Source organism: Pteropus medius, unplaced genomic scaffold (assembly GCF_902729225.1).
Source record: "Pteropus medius unplaced genomic scaffold, Ma_sr-lr_union100, whole genome shotgun sequence".
In the NCBI taxonomy this organism is placed as follows: domain Eukaryota; kingdom Metazoa; phylum Chordata; class Mammalia; order Chiroptera; family Pteropodidae; genus Pteropus; species Pteropus medius.
Window position 1 is genome coordinate 9,687,394 of NW_024349224.1, and position 25,558 is coordinate 9,712,951.

Here is a 25,558-nt window from a genome sequence, read left to right on the forward strand (position 1 = left end):
TAAAAATTATTTTAATGCCATATAAGACAGACAAAATGTTAGTCTAGGAACCTCAGATTTTAATCTCTACCAGACTCAAACTGGTGTCTCCTGTACATGGCCCTTTTGTTCTGAATTTTTACACTTTTGCTCATAGTGTACGCTTTATGTTGGATACACTGATCCCTACCTCTAAATGTTTCTTATTTCCTCCTCAGAATTCATCCCAAATCATCAGCAAATGTGCTAGGCATTGTTCCAATCACTGAGGAGACAACAATAAAATACATTTATATTTTATATTCTAGTAATCATTTCTGGAGAATAAAATTATGGCTGATTTATATTCTTTTTATCTTTGACTTATTTTTTTTTTTAAACCTAGAACATGTTTTCCTTTATAATAAAAAAATGTAGAATAAACATGGACAGGTTGAGCTTTTAAAATGAACCTTTTCTAGAGCTTTTCATTAACTTCTATTTTCATCTTTAAAGTCCTTTGTTCTCTTTACGTCCTTTGTAGATTAATTATCCACACTCTGGTTGACCTATAGGCAGAGGTAGATTTACTGTGAAACTAATAAAGCTTAATCTTCAGGGCCCCTCACTGCATAAACTATCTTCCAAAGCCGTGTACTTAATTTTTCCCCCAACATTTATAAAAATTTTCAAACATAGAATCTAAGTTTTGTGATGGTTTGTTACAGAGCAGTAGTAACTGAACAAACTCTGTTCAATCCTTCCTCTTACTGAACTAAATACAAACTCTGCATATAAGTCAGTAGAATTATACTCTGAATACCTACATACCCACTATCTAAATTCTACAACTAATGATGTACTGTTATCACATACTTATCCATCTATCCATGACTTTCTACCCAGTAATCCATCCTAAACTTTTATACATTTAAATTACTTTAAAAGAAAATTTCAGATATTAGTACATTTCATTCCTTTACACTTCAGCATTTATATTAAACTGCAGTTTAATATGTTTAAAAGTGGTCTTGGGGGGAGGATGGGCAGGTAACATTTCTATGTTGTGAAATACATAAATCTTAAATATATCATTCAATGAGTAATCCAAACCCCACCAAGTTAATGAATACTATCATCATACCAGATAGTTCTCTTATGCTCATACAATCAATCCCTCTGCTCACTCTTGTCCCACAATTCTGATTTTTAACAGCATTTTTGAGTTATAATTTTCACAATAAAAACTACACACATTTAAAGTGTGCAACGGCTAAGTTCTGATGTTTGTATATACCACCGCAGTCAAGATAATGAACATATCCACTGACTCCCAAAGTTTCCTCATGCTCCTTTATAATCACTACTCACACTCCTCATTGGTCATAATGGAGCAGTTCTGATTGGATGGGCAGGTCTCAGGAACTTATCTTTAACAGTAGACTCAGAAGGCATAGTGCAGAAAGCTCTTCCAGGTATACAGAGTAAGTGAGAAGGCCCTGTGTAGCAAATGGCTGTTAGGCTCTATTATTTATAAAGCTTGGGCCCTCGGTTGACCTTGGGATCCCATTTCAGCAGATAAATTCCTTCTCGGGATTCACATCAAGTGAATCTTCTCAGGATCCACAAGCCAATAGAGAGGCTGGTATTTAAGTAATCACCCAGAGTTGGGAATTCACTCCTAAAATACAACACAGCCAACACCTTTCCCTCTAAACTATATTTAACATTTGGAAGTTGGAGACTAGACTACACAGTTCTGGCTTTGTTAATTTTCTTTCTCTCCTTGCTAGTAAACATGGCTATTAGGTGGATAGTGAATGAATACACTTTTAAAACCATTTAGAAACATTCTGTATACCCTTCAGTAAGCAGCCTTTTGTGTTGTCCAAATTTCTTTTAACATGTGGTATATTACCAATTTTTTAATTTAAATTTTTTCTAAGAATATTCAGTATTTGACAACATATCTATCTATCCATTAACATGAAAAGCAACTCGAGATATATTTTAAGACTAAAACACTATCCCATCTATACCTAAATAACATATCCAGATAGGTGAAGATTTTAAACAAAGTTAATAATGACTTCTCTGGATAGAGACAATTTTTCTTTTTTGCCTCTTTAATTTTCTAATTTTTAAAATTTCCAATTTTTCTACATTGAACATGTATACTTACCTAAGTGAGAATCGTTTAAAATGTTTTTCATTCTACTCCAAAACATGTTAGAAAATTCCTTTCTACTTATATTAGCCATGCTGTATCTAGGCAGTAGCTTCCTTAGATGGCAGGAAAGGGGAAAAAAACCCACACATACAAATGCTAACGCTGGTTTTGGAGGAAAAAAATATTGAAAAGACAGCATTTGGATTATCTATGATTTCCGATTGTCTATGCTCTCCTCTGCTATCAATTCCACTGAAAATTGGCAGCTGAGTAAATCAAATTTTGGCAACGTGCAGCCTGTGCCTGAGGTTCAGATTTTTAGGTCTTCCTCCTGAAAAGTGAGAATGCCTCTTTGGGGGAAAGGGGGGAGATGCTTGAAAATTGTTTGCTCTTAAGTGATGTGACGATAGTTTAGTAGCAGACAATTTACTGCAATGGTCTGGGATTGAAGAGATCGTGCAGGCAAATTCTTTTTCGTGAGCTCTTCAACCCCCATCCCAAAGGGATTGTTCCGTGCCTCTTAACAGGTTCCGGTTTCCAGGGGGCACTATTTGGGAATTATTGGATTAGCTACCAGCCTTTGGCTAAAGATATCTTTTACTAAAGAGTTAGAAGCAGCAAGAGCCACAGTTTTAAGATTTTCATCATCTTTGAAAATGTACCGAGACATCTTCCTTACAGCTTTCTTCCCCCAGAAAGCTCAAATCAACAGCGGTAAATTACTTTTCCGCTTTTCTTTTCCGGGGCTGAACACGGCGTAGGTTTTTACTGACGGACGTAGGTTTTTACCAATCGTACGAGGCCTCCTCGCGCGTGATCCCGCCTAGTCAGTTTATGAAGCACCAGCCAATGAGAGTGCCGCTCTTTCAGCCAGCGACGACCAAAGGAAGAAGAAGAGAGGGTATTGGTCGACGGCTGAGACTGCTGCCCAATAGAAGCAGGTCGCGCCCGCGGCTCAGGGGAGGTGGGTGGTTGTCCCTAGCAAGGCGCGAGTTCCGCGGAAGAAACGGCCGTTACTGCGGCGGCCTCGCGAGCCCGACTTCGTCCTTCCAGCTTCAGGTGAGGAGCGCTCTTCCCTCTCCCTAGGCTTCGGTCCTGGGGCCTCTGGCTCTGGGGTAACTTCTTGGGCTTGATTGTGTGGACACGGGGCCTGGGGACGCGCACGAGGTGGGCCGCGGGCGGGCATGGAACCCCACGGCCTGAGGAGGTTCGGCGGACCTGGGCTGCCCCGATCGTCGGGGCTGAGGCGCCAGAACTCCGGCTCTTTCGGGGTTGCTGAGAGAGAACGCCCGAAGTCGGAGTGGGGCACGGGGAAGGCAGAAACTTCGGGCGATTCCGGAAGCTGGCGAGTTCCATGGCGAGTTCGCTGTTGGCCGGAGTCTGAGGGCCGGAGTCAGAGGTTCCCCAGCCACTCTCTCAGGAGCTGAGCTTCAGACTCTTAGTTTACGAACAGTTGCACTCCTTGAGCGCCCGTTGTTTGCATCACTTTCAAGTTAACTGAAGAACCCAACTTTTTATTTTTTGTCTTTTTTAAGAACATAATTTTTAGCTTTATCCAACTTTATCTCACAGCAACACTGCGACCTATATACTATCCCCATTTTACCGAAGAACTAGTTGAACAGAGAGGCTAGGAAACCTGCCTAAGGCCTGTAGTATGTGACAGCAGCGATTTGAACTGATTCCCGGTGTCGCCTCTTATCTTGTTTATTGGGGTCCGGATAGTTGTGGACGTCGATTGAAATCTGAGTAACAAATCTTGCTAAGATGGATGACAAGTGGAAGGTTCACATTTTAAGCTCCGGCTCTCCTGGAACACACAGAAAATAACATTTGTGTGACATGCTGAGGTCAAGGACAAGGCCGCTCAAGGCTTGGGGTGACCAGCCGTCGATCTTTTTTTCTAGCCACCCCTGGTTACCCCAAGGGCTGGAGAGATCATTTTCTCAAGTTTTGCTCCAGAACAGCGACGCCGTTTCATAGAACTTTGCTGAAATGAGAATGTTTTATATATCAGATGCTGATATATTCTTAGTTGTTGGGTTTTGTTGTTATGTTTTATAGTTTTGTTTCCTTTTTTAGGTATATGATGGGTAATTCACTAGATATTTAACATCTGCTGTGTACTTGGTGCTGTGGAAGATAAAGTGATGAAGCCGATAGATTTGGGTCTCTCCCTTCTTGTTCTAATCATAACTGGTTACTCTAATCAAAAGTGGCATATGATGAGGAGAAATTTCATTTTTAAATATTTAACCATACTGAAAAGTACAGAGAATAATTTTTAAAAGACCTGTACAGTCACCATCCAGATCTAACAAATGTTGGCCTTTACCTTTAAGAAGGAAAAAAATATATATCTATGTATTTATAGTTGAAGCCTCATGTGTACTCTTGTCTTGCATCCTTTCTCTTCTGAGTTTGGTATTGTAAGTCCAGACAGTATTGCTTTGAATATTTTTAAGTGTCCTAAAAATGGAATTATGGTGGATTTATTTGCAACCTGCCTTTTTTTTTCTACTGGATATAATTTATGAGGAAAATTTACTGTATTGGGGTTCCTAGTTGAAAGAAAGCATATGGGTCCATCTTGACCAGAGGTTTTGCTTTACTTGTTCTCTTCCATTTTTTGAGTTCTTTCTGGTACTTCAGTTAATCAGATATTCTGGCTTGACCTTTTAATTTTATTATTGTCTCAGTTCGTTGACTTTTCTAATTTCTGGAAGAATTCCTCTACTTTATCTTCCACTCCTATTAAATCTTATATTTTGGTTGTTATTTTTCATTACCAAGAGCACTCTTTTGATTTGTCTTTTTTCCTCCTAGCATTCTTTTCTTGTAAGTTTGGAATTTTTTGTTTGTTTTGTTTCTTGCATTGTCTTCCTTCCTTCCAAGTTTCTTCTGTTTATTTGCTTTGGTCTCTCTCATATTGGAGGCTTTCCTCAAAAGTCAGTTCATCCTTGGCTATTTATTTTAAGGAGAGACCTCCAGAAAGCTGATAGGAAGCTCTGTGTGAATGGCTGAACCTTATCAACCAGTGGGCTTTATAGGCAGAGACCCAGACATTCTCTTGGAGGATTCACAACTGTCATTATTTGTAGATCTCTTTTCTTAAGCTAGTTTTCTCTAGAGAACAATCCTCTAATCTCTTGCCTTGGAGTACAAAAGAAAAAATGTATCTAAACCAGAGTGTTGTGTCCTGATTTGTGCAGAGGAAAAAGCTGGGAAGAAAGATTGGAAGTTAGTCACACTGTTCTGTTTGTAGACTTTCACTTAACTCATTTTCACTGCTGTGCTGCTCTCCCATCCTGGTCTTAAGGCTGTCTGGTTTAAACGTCCAGTTTTCTACAAAATAGGTTGAAGCGATTTTTGTTTGTTTGTTTGACGAGGAGACCCGCTAACTACTTTTACAGACTTTTAACCAACCAACTCTTTCAGCTCCATCTTTCAACACTATCTTCTATGGTACCTGGTTTCTACAGTCCCCTCAGTGGGAATCAGCTTCTCAAGAGCACAAAATTCCCCCTTTTGCAGGTACTTGAGTTTCACCTTTTCAGCTCTGTAGTTACCAGTTATCAGTCCAAAAAACTGATTTATATATCTCATATCCTGTTTCTTTTTGAGTTATATTTATGAGTTCTCAGGAGTGACTAGAGAGAAAAATATATGCATTTCATCCTCCGTGTTTCTTGGAATTCCCTCCATTTACTCTGCCTAATCTGGCCTCTGACCCCATCACTTTGGGGTAACTGCTCTTTTGTAGGTTATCTGTTACCTCTACGTGGCTAAATCTAGTGACCATTCTTCACCCTCAGTAGCACTTGAAACACTTGACCATTCCTTCCTTGAAACATTCTTTCAAGACATCACATTTTCCCAGGTTTCCTTATACCTCATAGTCTTGTTTCTGGGTTCTTTTCCTGTAACTATTGTCTTTTTAACCTTAGTGTCTCCAGTGTTAGTTCTTGGCTTCTTTTCTCTGTCCGTATTCCTTCTTAAGTAATTTAATCTCACCCTTGATTTTAAGTAACGTGTCTATGCTGAGGATTCTTAAAGCTTTCTGTTCCTTTCCATCTTTACTACTGCCACTCTTGTCCAAGCCTTTGACTACTAGTTTACACTCCCACAGTAGCCTATAAATCAGTCACCTGGCTTGCACTCTTGTTCCCCTATAGTCCATTCCCAACACTGAAGAAATTCCTTACTGAAGCCTTCAGTGATGATAGTGCCCTGCCTCACCCCCATTCCATACTGTTCGATCTCCCTTACTATACTCATTACACTGAGCAGCCTGGTTTCTCAAATGCACCAAATCCATGCTCACCAGAGACTTGTCCATTGATTTTCTTCTGAAACTCTTGGCTTTTCATATGGCCAGATTTTTTTAATCCTTTACTCCTTGGCTCAATTGCATTCTTTCCAAGAGGCCTTCCCTGGCTGTTGAGTCTAAAGTGGTGCTTCTTGACTTCTATTACCAAAACCAAATATCATAATGTATAATTTTCACATTTATTTGTTTTCTCATTTGCTAGAATGTAAACTCTGTTCAGGGTCTTACCCATCTTCACGTCCGTAGGGTATCTGACTACATACCCTACAGGTGCATAATAAATATTTGTTAAATGGACCTAACAAAGGGAATTAGGTAGGAAACAATGAAATGGATAGGGTAAATAAAAGTTGCTCAGCCTTTTTTGGACAAATTAGGTAAATTTCTATTTTAAGTTAGTAATTGAATTAATTTTGAAAGTTTCTTTGTTTATCCTCTGTAATTTGATGCCATGAAAGAAAATTGTTTGCTGAAATTAAATATAGCATTATAGGTATTGTTTCAGTAAATGTCCATTTATTCAGGTCATGACAAAGAACTGCAAGAAGTCTGGGAGATTCCTTTCAAACCAGTACTTTAGTCTGTTTTAGAAGATAGTATTATGGTCACCTGACTTCATGTTTTCAAAGGACAAACCGGACAACTGGTTATAAGTGCTTGTTATAGAGAAAAAAGTAGATGATTACCAAAACACTTCTGACTTAAAAATAAGTAACTAAAATCTTCTCTTCAAGCTCCTCAGTTTTGCCAAGAATGATCTTACATAGAAATTCTAAAAGAGTAGATATATCAGCTAAATGACATTTTTTATTTATTTTACCAATACTTTACAAATATTGCTTCCTCAGTGATGGCTCACGAAACAATGGACTATGATCTTCAGGTGCAGTTAGATCATCATGCTGCACAACAGTCTGCTCCTGCTGACGTGGTCAACAGCCAAAGGGGACCGAACTTATTGCAGCCTGCTCCTCCTCAGGTGTCCATTGACCTAACACAGGAAGTGGAGCTCTTGGGAGAAGAGAATGTGGAGAACATCAATCCAGGAGCTTCAGAGGAGCACAGGCAGGGATCTGGTGCTAACCGCCTCATCCGAGTGGCTTCATTGGATTCAATGAGCAGCTTCTTCAATGGGCTCCAGAGACTTCATGGCATGCTGGAATTCCTGAGACCACGTACAGACCACAACGTGGGGCCAGTGAGAGCCAGGAGAAGCAGAGGTTTTGCTTCACGTAGGGGAAGAGCTGGAGGATCTCAGAGGACAGACAATGCCAGGTGAATAATAAAGTATGAATTGTGGAATTAGCGCTACATTGGGAATTATGTACCTCAGGCTCTGGTCATACCCCCAGTGCTGTCAATGATAGGCATTTTGTCTTTTGGCAAATCAGGTAACCTTTCTGAACCCCCATTTTCTCACAAATCAGATGAAAATAAAAATGCTTGCCTTATTTACTTCACAGAGTAATTGAAGACATAAGTTATACTTACATGCTTTGAAAATTAGGTGGTTAATTTGTTGGTATTGGTTTCTGTAGAGGCTGGCTTTTCTTTATATCATTTACATCTTGTATAACAAAAAAGTATTTCATAATTTACAAGTTCACTCCACTCATCCAAGATCCATATTTCATTGACACGCTACATAGTGGTGCAGGCTGGATTTAGGGAATCCGTGTGAAAAGTAGAATTTAAATTAATTTAGTGAAAGTGGTAAGCATTCCAGCCCTCTGTACCTGAAAATGTGTTGAAGCATTGAAAATAATTTTCTTTCATTGTTTTTGAACTTACCTCTTAAAGGATTTAGCTGTCGAGTATGGACAGGGTTATTATAAAGAATAACAGTTGTCTATGTCTTGTCTGTTTTCAACTTCTTCCTACGTTATTTGAAATACTGTATTTCACATTTGGCCTTTTAAATATTTTCACATTTAAAGAGGTTGCATTCAACCTCTATTTTCTGGACCCTGAGTGTTTTGTTGAGGATCTCATAGCTACAGCATGGAAGAAGGAGAGCTGGTATTGGAACCTGGATCTGCTTCTTTTTCTACACAGGCAAATAGAGGAAACTTCAGTCAGATCCATTTATTATCTTAACACTATGAGAGTAATGAGACGATACTAAAAAGCAATAGCTAGGCCAACTATTACCTATGTTTTACAAATGAAGGCGATGGGATAATTTGTGATTTGACTGAAGTAACTCTGGAATTGGGATTGTGCCTTCGGATTGTAGATTCAGTATTCTTTTCCACAGATCTTTCTGATTAGTAAGGACTGCTGTAACTGTCACTCCAGTCTCTGTTGTGACTGATCACTTCTGGATGTGACCCATCAAGGATGATTGCTTCCTAGTTCTGTGTTGACAAGAGTCGCAAATGCTTATTACTCTGTTACTGTAAGGTGTCATTCCCTCGAATTATGAAGGCAAAATAAGATTTCATAGGTACCTTGTACGATTTGGGGACCCTGTCAAAGTGAGTAAGTGGGCTGAGAGTTGAGAGTGGTGTTCCCAGGAACTGGCTGCTGCTAAGAGGCCTCTCAGTAGTCCTCAGCGTTGGTTTTTCATATACTCACTTGGGGGTGGGGTGAGGGCAGAGTTGATTGCTTTTGGTGGGGGACACTTTCTTGTATTAATAAACTCCCAGGAGAGTGATACTTATAAACCAAATGCCGATTTACAGAGAGAAATGGAAATGCTAATGAGACCAAATTGTTTTGTTGGCATGGTCAGTATGATTCTCCCAGAAGATATTTATACACAGAAGCTAAACAGTAATCAGAAAATGGCCTGATGTGTATAGAATCTGTGCCCAGATTATAGAATTTAGATGTTGAAAGATGTCAGTCAAGCTGTTTGTCTCCACAAAGGGAATTAACTGAAAAGGCCAGGGACTGTGTAGTTCAGTTTACGGAACATGGATTCTGGAGCCAGATAAATGTGACATTAGAACTTTTTTTCCCCTAAATATTGTGTTGTAAGCAAATTCCACACTAAATTTACATAAAAACGTGAGCTTTTCCAGGACCAATTGTTTATATCTTCTGAATTTCTTTATGAATTTTCATTATGGTGTTTGGCATTTACTCACCTGACTATCAGTAGGCCAGGTGTTGAGAGCCTGGGTCAAGGTCAGCAGCTTTTGCCTCAGAATATTTATAACACTCCACTATGTGAGAGACTCAGCTTTGACATGGAGATACATCAGTGAGTAGATAAGACAGATCAGGATACCTGTTCTTATGGCGTTTATGGAATCTAGGACTACGAGGTTAAGCAAAGGGCTAACATACTATTATTCAATTCAGAAATGGTAAGAGTAATTATCATTACCAGAAAATTTAGGGAAAGAAGAAGATTTCTTGGATTTTAAGGTCGTACTCCCTAGCACTGCCCTCTGTTACTCTTCACAGTTCTCCTTTCCTATGTCCCGACTTGAATTTGGAAATGCCTATTTTGCTATATAAAAGCAATATTAATGAGTGATTCAAGAAAAAAAGGAAAGTCAGTCCCTAAATCTTTTACTTCTAGTTAGACTGACCAAGAAATAGAAGACTCAAAGTATTAAAATCGGGAATGAAAGAAGGAATATTACTATCAACCTTACAGAAGAAAGCAATGTTATAAGGGACTACTGGAAACATTTTTATACCAAGAAATTAGATAACATAGGTGAACTGACACATTTTTAAAAAGATATAAGCTATTAACACTCTCAAGAAAAGAAAATTTGAATAAACCAGTAACAGAATCAGTAATTTAAAAAAAAAATTCCCACAAAGAAGATTCCAGAACTAGATGGCTTCCCTGGTGAATTCTACCAAACATTTAAAGACAAATAACACCAGTATTTCATAAACTCTGCTAAAAGAAATGGTAGTGGAGGGAGCACTTCCTAACTGATCACTACCAAAACCATACAAAGATATCACAAGAAAATTATATAGACCTTTATGAACATAGATGCAAGAATACTCAAATAAATACTAGCAAACCAAGTCCAACAACATACAAAAAGTATCACACATTATAACCAAGTAGGATTTGTTCTAGGAAAGTAAGGTTGATTCAACATGTAGAAAAAGATCAGAATAACGATCATGATAAAAAACAACAAAAACTCAAAGTAGGAATGGTTAGGAACTTCTTCAACTTGATAAAGGACATCAATGAAAAACTCACAGCTAACATACTAAACAGACAGACTGAAAGCTTTACTCCTAAGATCAGCAACAAGACAAGGATGTCTGCTTTTGCCACTTTTCTTCACCATTGTACTGGAGGCTCTAGCCAGGGCAGTTAGGCAAGAAAAAGAAAGGCATTTCAGTTAGAAAGGGAGAAATAAAACTAGCTATTTGCAGATGACATATACTTGTATATATCAAGTTGTGAAAAAAGCCAAACCGCAAAGGCTGCATATTGTACGATTCCATTTATAAAATGTCCAGAATAGGCAAATCCATAGAGACAGACAGTAAATTCGTGGTTCCCAGGGGCTGAGGGAAGGAGAGAAGGAGGGATTGCTTATGGGTACAGAGTTTATTTTAAGTGTGGTGAAATGTTTTGTAATAAGGCAGTGGTCATGGTTGTAACCTTGTGGTTATGCTAAAAACCACTGAATTGTACACTATTAAATTGTGAATCAGAAAAGATCAAAACTGCTTCTTCTCATTTCAAGTCATATTTTTTTTTTTTACAAGGGCAAATCTCTATTGAATTGGATACCAAATAATGTTTATTTTGTTCCATTGAATCACCCATTTTTTAATAGAAAGCCCTAGTTTGCCATAAATTTTAGCCAGCCTATGAGAAATCAAAGTTTTTCTGTGTAAGCAGTCTCTATCAATGTTTCTGGGTAAAAATATAACTTAATGTCATAAAAAACAGTTATTAGAACTTAAAATAGGTTACCTTTCAGTAATACTTTGTGATTGTTAGCTCAGTAGTATATTCTGAAGTTCAAAACAACTTTTTAGTTTTTAATATTGAATGTTATTAATTCTGTGCTTTAAGTAGAGTATGGTTTGTTATCTTGGAAGTGAAGGAAACTGAGGTTTAGTAATGGTTATGGTTAAAACTTAGCCAGCTAGAATGGATTGGAGTTTTAAGTCAGCTCCCAGCTCTCCTCATCTTGAGTTCTTGTTTGATACCATACTGTATTTTTAACCTTAACCTGATGATATTACTTAAACTTGAAAAGAACTGTCTTAAAATATGAGGTGAAATAATGATGGCTAAAGCCAGACTTCATACTGTACCCCTCACTGCAGCAGCAGAATCCCATGAGACCATATTTGATCAACAGGGCCCTTTTTCTTTTCACCCACTCTCTTTTCAACCCCTTAATACCAGCAGACAAATTGCTGAGTCGTGTCCTTTAAAAGATATTGACACATGGCCAAAGGCCAGTGAAGTAGAATTAGGTTTTAGCAGAAGAATCAAGATCCAGTGTGGGCTAATATAATAATGGAGTGGAAAAGAGAGTATCTAGACAAGCCAGCATCTGCCTAAATCTGTTATTCCTGTTTCAATGTTCAAAGGCATCATTTAATGGCCTGGAGATAGATTTAAATGACTAGCATTTATCTTCAAATTACTATGGTTTATTCTTGTGATGATGGTCCATTGTAGTATAATTCTGTTGTCTTTCTGCATACATAGGTCCAGAACACCATTGGATGCTTACTTTCAAGTGAGCAGGACCCAGCCTCATTTGCCAACCACTTCTCATGATTCAGGGGCTAGCAATCCTGTTTCTGAAGACTTGGAAGTATCAAGTAATTCCGATTCTGACAGTGACAGTTCCATAGAGTATGAAGAGGTGGTCGTCCAGGCGGAGGAACCTGGAGTTGTCGTTTTAGAAGGTAAGTGTTTTATTCAGATTTGGATTCACAGACTAACATCTAGAAAGCTTAGACTCCAGAAGGCTAGAAACTCTAGATATGTGTTTCGATACTCTGCCCTTCCTCCCCAGTGATATATATTCTTGCTTAATTGTACAACTGTAACTGGCCATAATCACATAGAATTTGATCTGACTTGCAATTTAATATGATTTGCGACCCAGTAAGTCCCTTACTTTGTAATGACATTTTACATTCCCTTTCATTTTCTTAGACTTCTGAGAAGGAAGTAGATTTTTTTTTAAAAGAAAAGCTTCATAAATTCAGCACCCTGTCTAGTCTTCCTGCTTTTTAAGTCCTAGTATGATATTATATATAGTGCAAATGGAACTTTATTTAGCAGTGATCCCTAAAGCATATGTCCTTACATTAAAAACCCTCCGATACCCCAGATTGTGAACTTTTCCACACTAAACAGAAACAGGGCTTTTTGGAGAGATAGCTTTCCACATCTGCGATATGAAATATAAACTATGAGATTAAGATATTTTATTATGCTAGAAAGCAGGGAAACCATCTAAATCTCACAGAGTTATATCAGTAGGCACAGGAGCAACCTTGTGGGGGCTCTTAGTGGCCTAAGATGGGACAGTTTGAGCATCAAAAGAATAATGAATGTAATCTTGGATTCTGGGTTGAAATAAGTTGAAATACATCTAATCTGTGAAAATCTATAAATTCATAATTATGTATTTTTTAGAAACCTCTTTTGTCAATCATCCTAAGTTATTAGAGCCCCAACTTATTTCTCCAAAAGCTGGTAAATAAAGGATTAAGAGTTTATCTTGCCTTTCCTATGTGAACTACATTCAGAAAAACCAGGTAATTGATGAAAGAAGTTTAGGGGTTAGGACTTTTTTTTTTAGACTAGTTTAAAGCAGGAGTCCTCCATCCCCAGGCCATGGACCAGTACTTTGTAATGACATTTTACATTCCTTTTCATTTTTAAGTCCTAGTATGACAGTCCCAGTACTGGTCCGTGGCCTGTTAGGAACCAGGCCGCACAGCAGGAGGTGAGTGGTGGGCAAGCAAGCAAAGCTTCATCTGTATTTGCAGCCACTCTCCAACGTTAGCATTACTACCTCAGCTCCACCTCAGGTCATCAGGCATTAGATTCTCATAAGAGTACCGGTCCTTGGTGCCAAAAAGGTTGGGGACCACTGGTTTAAGGTTAACAGCAAAATTGAGAAGGTGCAGAGGTTTCCCATATACTCTTGGCCCCCACACATGCATTGCCTCTCCATTATCAGCATCACTCACCAGAAATGGTGCATTTGTTACATACCATAATCATCCAAAGTCCATAGTTTACTCTCAGTATTACACATTCTATGGATTTGGACAAATGTATAATGACATAGTATCAATATAATATACAGAGTTTTTTCACTGCCCTAAAAATTCTCTGTGTTCTGCCTGCCTATTCATCCTTCCCACCCATCCCCAAGGAAAATTTTTAAATAGAAAAATTCCAGCTAATAATGAAGCAGGAATAATAGGAAAAAAATCATCATTTTGTGACTCATAATGAAATGATCTTTCTAGGCAAAGATCATCAGTGAATCCTAAATTCATTAAGTTGAAAGGTTGGTAGGTTGCTTTTTTTTTTTGGTTAGAGGACCAGGCTCAATCAGACTTATGTGCCTCTTGATGTCACTGCTGTCAGAAATATTCGCTTCAGAAGTGTTTTTATCCAAAAAAAAAAAAAAAAAAAATGTAAGGCTCTAGTTTGTACAGTTTACAGGAAGTAGAGGAACAAGGGAAACAATATCTCAAAGATGCAATCATCCAAATATAAAAAATGTAGGACATTTGAAATATATAGAAAAAGACGCAAATATATATGAAAATCTAGATTTGTGAAGGGAATATCTCAAATCAGTGTGGAAAAGCAACTTTTAAATTATTATTGTTGTTAAAAGTGGGTAGCTAACTGGAAAACAATAAAACTGGATTCATTCCTCATACTATAAACCAGGATATAATAAGTGGATCAGAGACCTAGTTTAAAAAATAAAATCATTTTAGTAATAGAAGAGTACATACGTGATAAAACTCATTGTAAGGAGTACTTCAAAATTGAAGCAATCCAAGAAAATTACATACAAACTTTAAAAACATTTTTTTATGACAGTAAACCAGCCTAAATACTTTGATACCACTTAGATAAAATGTCCAGACAAGGCAGATCTGTAGAGACAAACTCTAGGGCTGCTGGTGCAAATGGGAAATGATTCTAAATTGGCATGTAGGATTTTTTGGGAGTGATGGAATTGTTTTAAAATTGGATGTGATGATGGTTTAACAACTCTAAAATTTATTGTAAATAAAACATAAACAATACGAGGAAACAGTTAAATCCAGTCTATGAGACATTTCACAGGACAAATGACCAGATTTCTCCAACAAATCAATTATAAAACAGGTGAATTTTAATTTAGAACTCAGAGATCTTTAAGAGAGTGAAATGGCAACCCAGTGACTGGAGAAGATGTTCATAATACATATATCTGAAAAAAGACTTATATCTAGGCTATGTTAATACTACAGCCTAACAGAAAAATTGAAAGATACTTCTAAAAGAGGACAACCAAATGGCCAGTGGTAAATATATAAAAAGACTTCATTGGTCATCAGAGAAATATAGATTAAAACCACAGTGTGAGCCAACATTACCCTAATACCAAAACCAGGCAAGGACACATACACAAAAAAATTACAGGCCAATCTTTTTGATGAACGTAGATGTAGAAATCCTAAACAAAATACTAGCAAATCAAATATAATAATAATAAAAGGATCACACATCATGATCAAGTAGGATTCATTTCAGGGATGCAAGGCAGGTTCAACATCCACAGATCAATGTGATATACCAATTAACAAAATATAAAAATCATTACCTTGATAGATGCAGAAAAAGCATTTGACAAGATACAACATCCATTTATGATAAAGACACTCAATAAAACGGGTTTAGAAGGAAAGTATCTTGACATAATAAAGGCCATGTATGACACATACCCTCAGCTAACATACTGAATAGCGAAAAACTGAAAGCTTTTCCTCTAAGGTCAGGAATAAGACAAGAATGCCCGCCCACTCTTGCCACTGTTATTCAGCATAGTATTGGACGTCCTAGCCAGAACAGTTAGGCAAGAAAAAGAATAAAAGTCATCCAAATTGAGAAGGAAAAAGTAAAACTCACTATCTTGCTATTTGTAGATGACATGATTCTATATATAGAAAACACTAAAGACTACCAAAAAACTATTCAAAATAATAAAATAAGTTGCAGGATATAAAATCAATATACAAAAATCTCTTGCATTTTTACATACTAACAACAAAATGTCACAAAGAGAAATGAAAACAATCCCATTTAGAATTGCACCAAAAAGAATAAAATACCTATGAATAAACTCAACAAAGGAGGCGAAGGACCTGTATACTGAAAACTATAAGACATTGTTGAAAGAAATTGAAGAAGACAAATAGATTTTCCATGTTCAATCGAAAAACTGCATTGTTAAAATGTTCATATTACCTAAAGCAATCTACATGTTTAACGCAGTGGCATGTTTCATAGAACAAAAAAATCCATTTGTATGGAACCATAAAAGAACCTAAATAGCTAAAGTTTACCTGAGGGAAAAAACAAACCAGGAGGCATCACACACCCTAACTTCAAGTTATACTACAAAGCTACAGTAATCAAAACAGTATGGTATTGGCAGAAAAACCGACAGACTAAAGGGACAGAATTGAGAGCCCGGAACTAAACCCACAGATATATAGACAACTAATTTTCAACAAAGGAACCAAGAATATACAATGGAGAAAGGGAAGTCTGTTCAATAAATCGTTTTGGGAAAATTGTATAGCCACATGCAAAAAGAAGAAACTAGACTGCTATCTTATACCATACACAAAAATTAACTCAGAATAGGTTAAAGACTTGAATATAAGACCTGAAACAGTAAAATATAGAGAAGAAAATGTCGCCATAAAAACTTATGGATCTTGGTCTTAGTGGGGTTTTTGTGAATTTTACCCCAAAGATTAAGGAAATAAAAATAAACGAATTGGACTACATCAAACTAAAAAGCTTCTGCAAAGCAAAATAAACCAACAAAACAAAAATGCAACTAACCAAATGAGAGAAGATATTTGCAAACAAGCTCTGATAGGGGCTGCTATCCAAAATATATAAAGAACTCATACATCTCAACAAAAGAACAAACTGGTTAAAAAATGGGCAGACAACCTGAATAGACATTTTCCCAAGGAAGACATACAGATGGCCAAAACAGACATGAAAAGATGTTCAACATCACTAGTAATTAGGGAAATGTAAAAACTATAATGAGATACTACCTCACACTTGTTAGAAGTAACTGTTATCAAAAAGATAAGAAATAAGTGCTCGAGAGGATGTGAAGAAAAGAGAACCTTTGTATACTGTTGGTGGTAATATAAATTAGTGCAGCCACTGTGTAAAAACAATATGGCAGTTTTACAAAATTAAGTACAATTACCATATGATCCATGAATTCCTCTTCTTGGTAGTTACCTAGAAGACACTTATTTGTAAAGATATATACCTGTATATGTTCATTGCAGCATTATTTACAGAAGCCAAGACATGGAAATAACTATCCATTGATGGATGATTGGATAAAAAAAAGATGTGGTATATATACACGTGGGATACTACTCAGCCATTAAAAAAGGTGAAATACTGCCATTTGCAACAAAGATGCATCGAGAGTATTATGTTAAGTGAAATAAGTCAGATGGAAAAGGGCAAAAGCTGTATGATTTCACTCATGTGGAATATAAAACAAAAAGTGACGAAACAAAAATAAATTCACAGGTACAACAGAATGGTGGTCACCAAAGGAGATAGAGGGTTGGGAGGAGGGTGAAGTGGGTAAAGGGTCAAATATATGATAATGGAAGGAAACAAGATTTCAGGTAGGAAACGCAAAATAGTACACAGGTGTTGAATTATAATCTTGTACACCTGAAAATTATGTGATGTTATTAACCGCAACATAATTTAAAAAACCCTCAGTTTAACTGAGGGTAACTGATACTATGCAACAGCTAAAATTTTAAAAAATGACAGTATCAAGTATTGGAAAAGCAACCAGACTCTTATACACTGCTAGTGGGAGTATAAATTGGTACAAACATTTTGGGTAGTATCTTTATAAACTCACTATATGTAACCTATGGCTCAGCAATTTCACATTAGGTAGTCAGACAAAGAAATGAGTACATATATTCATCAAAGACATGTACAACAGTGTAACAGTATTGTTTGTAATAACAAAAAACTGAAAACTACTGGAATACCCATCAGCGGTAGAATGGAAATATAATCGTTATATGTTTATACAATAAAAAACTGTTGAGTAGTGAAAATGTATGAACTCCACATATTAATGTAAAAGAATCTTATAAACAATGTAGAACAAAAGTAGACCAAAAAAGTAGGTAATTCGGAGATGCTATTTATATACAGAAACAGGCAAAATCAATTGATGGTGTTAGAATTTATTAAGGTGGTTACCTTTGGTTGGGGTGAGGTCACTTTCCCTCTTCCTACTCTGCCCCCCAAGATATAAGGAAGACATTAGGGTATAAGGGGCACTCTTGGTGTTGGTGATGTTTCTGGTTTATAGTTCAGTTGGTAAAAATTCTCTAAACTGAATACTTAGGATATGTTTTTCTGTATGTATATTATACTTCAGTAAAAGTTTTTTTTTTAAATAACCCATTTGAATGGGTCCCACTGGCCTATGATGGGACAATTTGAGCCTCAGAAATGACTAAAAATTTAAAATCACCTCCTTGATTATTAATAGTCTAAGGGCAAGTGTCCCCTCACACTGGTACTGATCTGTGGCCTGTTAGGAACGGGGCCACACAGCAGGAGGTGAGCAGCGGGTGAGCAAGTGAAGCTTCATCTATATTTGCAGCCGCTCCCCAGCACTAACATCACTGCTTCGGCTCCACCTCAGATCATGAGGCCTTAGATTCTCATAGGAGCACTAGTCCTCGGTGCCAAAAAGATTGGGGGCTACTTGCTGTAGGGGTCAGACAGACACCACCTGAACCCCTATGAGCCTTTTGATGTGCAACAATCTAAAGTACACAATCTAAGGAGTCTCTTGCTGCCCCTCTTTCCAAAAAACAATTGAATTTACTGAAGCTTATAGCTCTAACTGCCAGTTTATAGGAAATGTAGGTGATAGAACAAATAAGTGAGCAATACCACAAAGGAGTAATCAGGCAAATCCAGTATGTAGGACTTTTTATAAGACAAATGACCAGATCTCCCCCAACAAATCAGTGATGAGGGGATAAAAATGAGTAAAGGAAAATCGTTATAGAATGAAAAAGACTTAAGAGATATAACAGTGAAGCTCATTGTCCAGACCTTGTTTAGATCCTGATTGGAGTAAATCCACTATACAGAGCAACTTTAAAATAATTGGGAAATTTTGAATATTAAGTGGGTGCCTGGGATTAGATGGAATTAAAGAATTGTTAATTTTATGAGGTATGATAATAGTGTTTATGTAAAAATAAATCCTTATCAGTTAGTATTATAAAAGTTTTGCAAGTGAAATATTTTAGGGTTTGTTATTAAGTATTCCAAAAGAAAACAGTGGGAATGGGGCTTAGATGGAGCAAGATTTGCAAAATATTATTTTTGAAATGAGGCTGTGGGTACCTATGGGTTAATTATACTGCTCTGTCTACTTTTATGTTTGAAGATATCAAATGAAAAAAATAAATTCACTGATGCTAAGTGGGGAAGTTGTTCCCATAAAAGAGATTGCTATAAAAGTAGTAATATTACCAATTAGAAATGGGGAGTGAGTCAGGCTCTCTTGCTAGCTTCCTATACCTGACTAATGTCTTCTTTTGTATGTTGCTTATCCTATCATTTCTGGAAACGACTTGGCAGAGCAACCAGCAGATATTTCGGCAGAGCAAGAAGTTATATGTATTGGTGGAAGAGAGACCCTCCCCAAGCAGGTAACATGAATATCGTTTTAAATGAACGATTCAGATTTTCATTTAAAAAGCAGACTGCAGGCTAAAATTGAAAACTTGCAGGCTTTGTAGGCAGCAAGTCCAGAGTAGATCCTATCCAAGTTAGTCATTTGTGTGATTTCTTTTAGGTTTAAAAAGGTGGGGTGAGGGGGTATGTGGAGTATGAGGCTAATTTGTCCTGCTTACCTAACAAGGCTAAGTATTAATTAAAATACTAGATATGAACATAGTTCATGAATATGATTGCTATGTGATAAACAGTTTTTATTTTTTAAAATAACATATTGTCCTTAATATGAGAGTTATTTATATTAGCTGTGGACTCTGCTGATCCCAAAATGTCATTGATCTACTTTTTGCATGTTTCTGTATGGTTTCCCTGTTTTTATTTCTTGTAGAAAAACTTTGTATACATATAAATTTATGTGTATAAATGTTCTATTTTTAAATTTACACGAAAGGGATAATATTATACTTGTTTCTTTTTTCCTGACTTATTACATCTTGGAGAGCCTTCTATTTCAAGTACATAAAGTTGAACCTCATTTTTATTAGTAGTTTAATAATGTTGTTCCATCACATAAATAAATTTTTAGTTCTTTCCTTGTTCTTTCTTTTTTTTCTTGATACAAATCATGCTGCACTGACCATCCTTGTACAAATGTCTTGGCAAATGTTTGTGACTATATTTATGATATATATTCCTAGCAGAGAGATTGCTATGTCAGAGGAAAGATATATTAGATATTTTAGTTTTGATAATGCCAAATTGTCCTCTGGAAAATTTGTACCACTTTCTACTTGTAGCAACAGTATGTAAGCCTTCCCATTTCTCTTTCACCCTCAACAGTGCTTGGTGTTATCAGACGTTGATTTATATCATTTAATTCATTAATTTGCATTTCTTTAATTATAAATGAATACTTAATTGACCATTTATATTTTTTGTAAGCCGTTTATATCCTTTCTTTGTTTTCCTGGTATTTTTCTTTGATTTATACCAACCAAATATTTTATAGCTACTCGAGTTAATAATGAACCTGGTTTTGGATGTATAACGAAACTATCATTTCCTGTTGTTGGTTATCTTTGTAGCTATTAGGTCTGTTTTATTTTGTTTTCTCTTTGTAAAGATAGCTTCTTTTCTTCATTTGAATAAAAAAAATCCAAGAGTTTCCTAAGATCAAAGAGTAGTAATATTTTTGTGGCTTGTATTCCATTTGACCAGATTTTATTTGAGAAAGAATGACAAGTGGTTCATAAATGCTGCAGTTTTTCTACAGTATTTTTAATTCAGTTTGTATCATTTTTGCGTGGTTGTTAATTCGATAGTTGTGCATCCTCTTCAAGACTTTTTTGCATTTTCTCTAATTTGCATGTATTCTGGTTTCCATCCAGCAGTCTCCCCAGAAGTCCAGCGTTCTTCTACCTTCAGCTCCAGATGAAGAAGAAGGAGATACTTGCACAATATGTTTGGAACAGTGGACCAATGCTGGGGATCACCGACTCTCAGCATTACGGTGTGGACACCTTTTTGGGTATAGGTGCATTTCTAAGTGGCTCAAAGGACAGGCACGAAAATGTCCTCAGGTAAGGACCATAGGTAGGGACTATGCATGTGCACAGTCAAAATGGTAAGTCAGGAGGATTCCTGGAACCATACTAATTGTGTCCTATTGGGCTCTTTAGTGCAACAAGAAAGCCAAGCACAGTGACATTGTTGTCCTTTATGCCCGAACCGTGAGAGCTTTGGACACTAGTGAACATGAGCACATGAAAAGGTAGGTAGAAAGAGTCTTCCTAGCTGGAATGTTCTCTTTTGGTCCCTTGAAGGCACATCTGAAAAAAGAGGTACGAGTCACTCTTAGTTTGTTTCCAAAGCTTTAATTGGGCTAAGACTGGGGATCTCTCGTGATCATTGGCAGTCTGTCTCACATGTGACTTATAGTAAATGTCTGATCATCTTCTAAAGGATGTCTTCTTTGTTTGCTCAACATACAGCATTAAAAATGAGGATCCGTGGTAACGTAATTGTGATTTCAACTAGCCTAATGAATGTAGGCCCCAGGATTTTGCTCAAACTCTTGAGAAAAAATACAGTCCCAGAGCTCCCAAGAGCCTTCTTAGCCATAGAATAGGGAGAGCCTGCCTGAAAATGAAGTTGCAAAGGAAAACAGCTGAGAAATGGAGAATGACAAATTCCTGAACCTTGATTCAGCCATGCTTGAAGTTAGACTCCAGTGGATTTATTTCTCAGTTACACAAGTCAGTACATAGGTTTTCAATTTTAGTTTGCCAGTTCAAGTAAAGTTTCTATCCTTGTAATCCAAGGAATACTAACCAGTGTTGCAGAGAGACTGCCACTTCTATGTGCTCGGCATTTTTTGTGAGCCTTGTTTTCAGAGCCTGGGTATTGTGTGCTGATTGGAGCTGGTAGTTTCAGAAGGAATGGCGCAGCTGTACTTAGGAGTACTAAGGCATTTTCACAAAGTTGGAATCAGCCTTCTGACTTAAACCTTTGGTAATATGACCTGGGGAGGTGAAGACCATGGTGTCTTAAGCACTCCCGAAATCAAAAGCAATAGAGAAACCTACAGCCCTACTGTAATACCTTACATCTGGCCTAGGCGGCAGACCCAGACAGAAAGATACCCTAGATTTTATGTGGCCTGTCCAGATTCTAATCTAGGGATTATATTTACTGCCTGCCTCTGCTGCTAAGTACTATGAACACTGAATCCGAGAGTCTTGTCTTAATCTTTGTAGTCAGTTCTTGGCCATCTGAAACATTCCAAGTCTTAGTTTCCTCTTCGCTAAAATAGGATTAATAATTTAAAAAAAAAAAAAAGAAGAAGAAGGATCTGGCGCATACCTAAATGTTGCTATTTTTGCTTATGGTGCTCCTAAACCCTTCTACAGCACTCTACACAGAAGACTTGTACAGTGAAGCTTTGCACATATAGTGCGATGTAAGATATTACCAGGATTTTGAAAGCTCAAGAACAGTTGCTAATCACACTACTTAAAATATGCTTTAAGAATATTAAAGAATAAAAATGTCCACCACTGAGAAAGTGCAAGACACATGAGTTCTCTAATGCAGCAGTCTCCAGCCTTTTTGGCACCAGGGACCAGTGCTTCTATGAGAATCTAATGCCTGATGATCTGCAGTGGAACTGAGGTGGTGATGCCGGCACTGGGGAGCGACTGCAAATGCAGACGAAGCTTCCTGGCATCCCTCATGCTCACCTCCTGCTGTGCAGCCTTGTTCCTAACAGGTCGCAGTAGGGGGTACCAGTCTAGGCCTGCGGGTTCGGGATCCTTGCTCTCACGCACTCCTTTTAATAATGTACATAGCACAGCCATTTAGAGAACCCCTTGGCAATATACTTCAACAGCCTTTTAAAGTGATTCTACTTCAGGCATTTATTCTAAAGAAACAAGATGTGTACAAAGATTTACTTAATGAGCCTTTTCATTTAGCATTGTTAGTAATCCATACCAAGAGAATTAATGGATTGAGTAAACTCTGGCATATCTATGTGATGGAATACTACACATTTATTAAAACTGATGATGTACACATAATATGTTGTCACATGAAGGCATGTTATTAGTGTGACTATATTTTTGTGAACTGGAAGAAGAATACTACAGGTAAATCACTAAGGAGTGGGATTATAGACAATTTCAATTTTCTTTATTTTTCTCATTTGCTCCTGGCAGTTGTATGGAGAGGGAAATTTTGTTGAAAAGGCAAAATCTATACTTGTGGCTATTAATGGATGATTATATTTAAAATTTTGCTGATTACTATAATCATTGTGCTCCCTAGCCTCTTTAGAAAATATGAAAAATTTGAAAATGCCAATATATAAAGAGACTAATAAAACAAACACTCCATACTCAATTTTATCAAATCTTAACATTTTGCCATATTTGTTTTGGCCTCTTATAAACTAAATCGTCATAGATACAATAGTAGCTTGTGAACTAAGTTCTTACTTCCATCTCTACCTAGAGGATCTATATCCATAAATTATATATAGTATGATTTAGAAAGTATTTACACTTATACGAATGTTATTGGATTATAATTTTCTTTCTGTCGGTTAATTTTTTTGCTTGTTATGTTTGGGGCACATATCCTAATTAATGTAGCTCCAGTTTGTTCATTTCAATTTTTGTATAGTATTTTAGTTCTCTAATTAGAATTTACTTATATGTATTTCGTACTGGTGCACAATTAAGGTAGTTTCCAGTTTTTGTTACTATAAGCCATGCTGCAGAGAGATGGACGAGAGTTTCTTTAGGTCTAGAAATGGAATTGCTTTATTGTAAGTTACATATAATTTCAGCTTTACTAGATTTTGTCAAATTGCTCTTCCAAGAAGCTATTTCCAGTCTATGCTTCCACCAGCAACAGTGTAAGGTTTTCCTTATTGTTTTCATACCCTTGCCCGCTTTATATTATCATTTTACTCTTTTATAATTTGGCCCTACATTAAGCAGTGAGCGTGGATCTGATCCCTCATTGTATTTTTAGTCCCCATTCCTAAAGGAGCCAACTCCTGGCTATCACTGCCGACTTTAAGACTAAAACCTAATAGGCTCATGAGTTCAACCCTGCATGTTATATTTCTGTATTGTTTCTGGACTTGAGAGACTTTTCTCTTGTAATATGTTAATCACTATCATGACATATTTACAGCAAAATGTGTGTATCATAGCATGAACTTACTGTGCCATCTTGATAGGAAATCTTCTGTAGCTTTCCTGATCTCCACTTGTCGCTGGCTTTTCCCTCTGTAGTACCTTACTAAAGGAGCAGATGCTAAGGAAGCAGGCTGAGCTAGAAACAGCACAGTGCCGGCTCCAACTTCAAGTTCTCACTGAAGAATGCACTAAGCTTCATAATCGTGTCCAGGTCAGTCTACCCTTTCTAATCCAAAGAACTTTTGGGATAGGAATTGAAAAGGAATCTAAATATTACTTAGGTTTACCTCAGATACGAATAGGATTTTTCAAGTTTTCCAGCAAGTTAATATGACCAACTCTTTATTTCTGATTAGGGCATTTGTTCAAAGCTTATATGCTTTACGATGAATTCTACCACGATTGCATTTTAAAAAAATAAAACCTAATAATTCAAAACTTGCTTGACTAATTTCACTTTTCTGAACCTACCAATAAAATGAAGGTTTTAACCCAAACAACCAAAACTACCATTAAGGACTTTTAACCTTACTGTTTTATGATTCTGTGCTCTTTATGTCATTTGCATGTTGAAATGCTACAAAAACTAGCCATTCTCTAGGATTCATGTTAACATTTCATGTAATGGGTAACAAATCTCCTCATATTAGATCAAGGAAATGTACATGGAAGAAAAACAAACAAAAAAGCTTCACATTTACAAAATGTTTTTCATTTTAGGACTTGCAAAAACTCATTCTGCAACATCGAGATCAGATTTTACAGCAACCCAAGGGCTCCCAAGCACGTTTCCTAAGCAGCCTGCCCTCTAGCCAGGGCCAGCACAAGTACCATTTCCAGAAGACCTTCACAGTGTCTCAGAGTGGAAACTGCCGGATCATGACATACTGTGATCTTCTGAGCTGCCTGGTGGTGTCACAACCTTCTCCTCAGGCCTCCTTCCTTCCAGGTGAACAGTTCAGAACCTCAGCTTTCATGTATATTTTTGGTCTCCATTTATTTATTTTCTCCCTTTTTTGGAAAATACAGAACTCACTAGTGGGTGAACACTGTCCACAGCCCACCAAATCCCCTTTCCTACTTAGTTTCCTGTTCATGCAGATAATTCAGAGTGCAGCAAAGATGTCTTTACTGTTTGTTGACTTCATTCTATAAATTTGTTTACCAAGATGGCAGAAATACTGAAATCCATGATAAAGTGAGAGAAGATGAGGTATGTGGAAATGTGGGTTACTGGTATAGATAGTCTAAGAAGGATGTCAGTCCTAAATGCCCCACTGAAGTTACAGATTCATTTTAGACTGGAAATATTTGAAAAAATACCATCCCAAGCGCAAATTGAAGTTAAGATTTAGCACTTATTTTCAGTATTGTCTAAACTGACAAATTCCAAATAAAAGAATTTGGGA

At 37.0% G+C, this 25,558-nt stretch overlaps 1 protein-coding gene across 4 annotated transcripts in view; it reads left to right on the forward strand.

Moving 5' to 3' along the window:
• The first annotated feature begins 2,962 nt into the window (after positions 1 to 2,962).
• RFWD3 (ring finger and WD repeat domain 3) overlaps positions 2,963 to 25,558 on the forward strand; it is a 32,664-nt gene continuing 10,068 nt past the window's right edge. Inside the window, exons 1-8 of one of the 4 annotated variants that reach the window (XM_039881076.1) lie at positions 2,963 to 3,187; positions 7,438 to 7,733; positions 12,121 to 12,323; positions 19,345 to 19,415; positions 20,832 to 21,023; positions 21,123 to 21,214; positions 24,246 to 24,360; positions 24,870 to 25,098. In XM_039881076.1, coding sequence (XP_039737010.1) covers positions 2,963 to 3,187; positions 7,438 to 7,733; positions 12,121 to 12,323; positions 19,345 to 19,415; positions 20,832 to 21,023; positions 21,123 to 21,214; positions 24,246 to 24,360; positions 24,870 to 25,098 — 1,423 coding nt within the window. Of the gene's footprint in view, positions 3,188 to 7,306; positions 7,734 to 12,120; positions 12,324 to 19,344; positions 19,416 to 20,831; positions 21,024 to 21,122; positions 21,215 to 24,245; positions 24,361 to 24,869; positions 25,099 to 25,558 lie in introns of all 4 variants that reach the window. The other 3 variants (XM_039881077.1, XM_039881078.1, XM_039881079.1) reach the window with 3 other exon arrangements.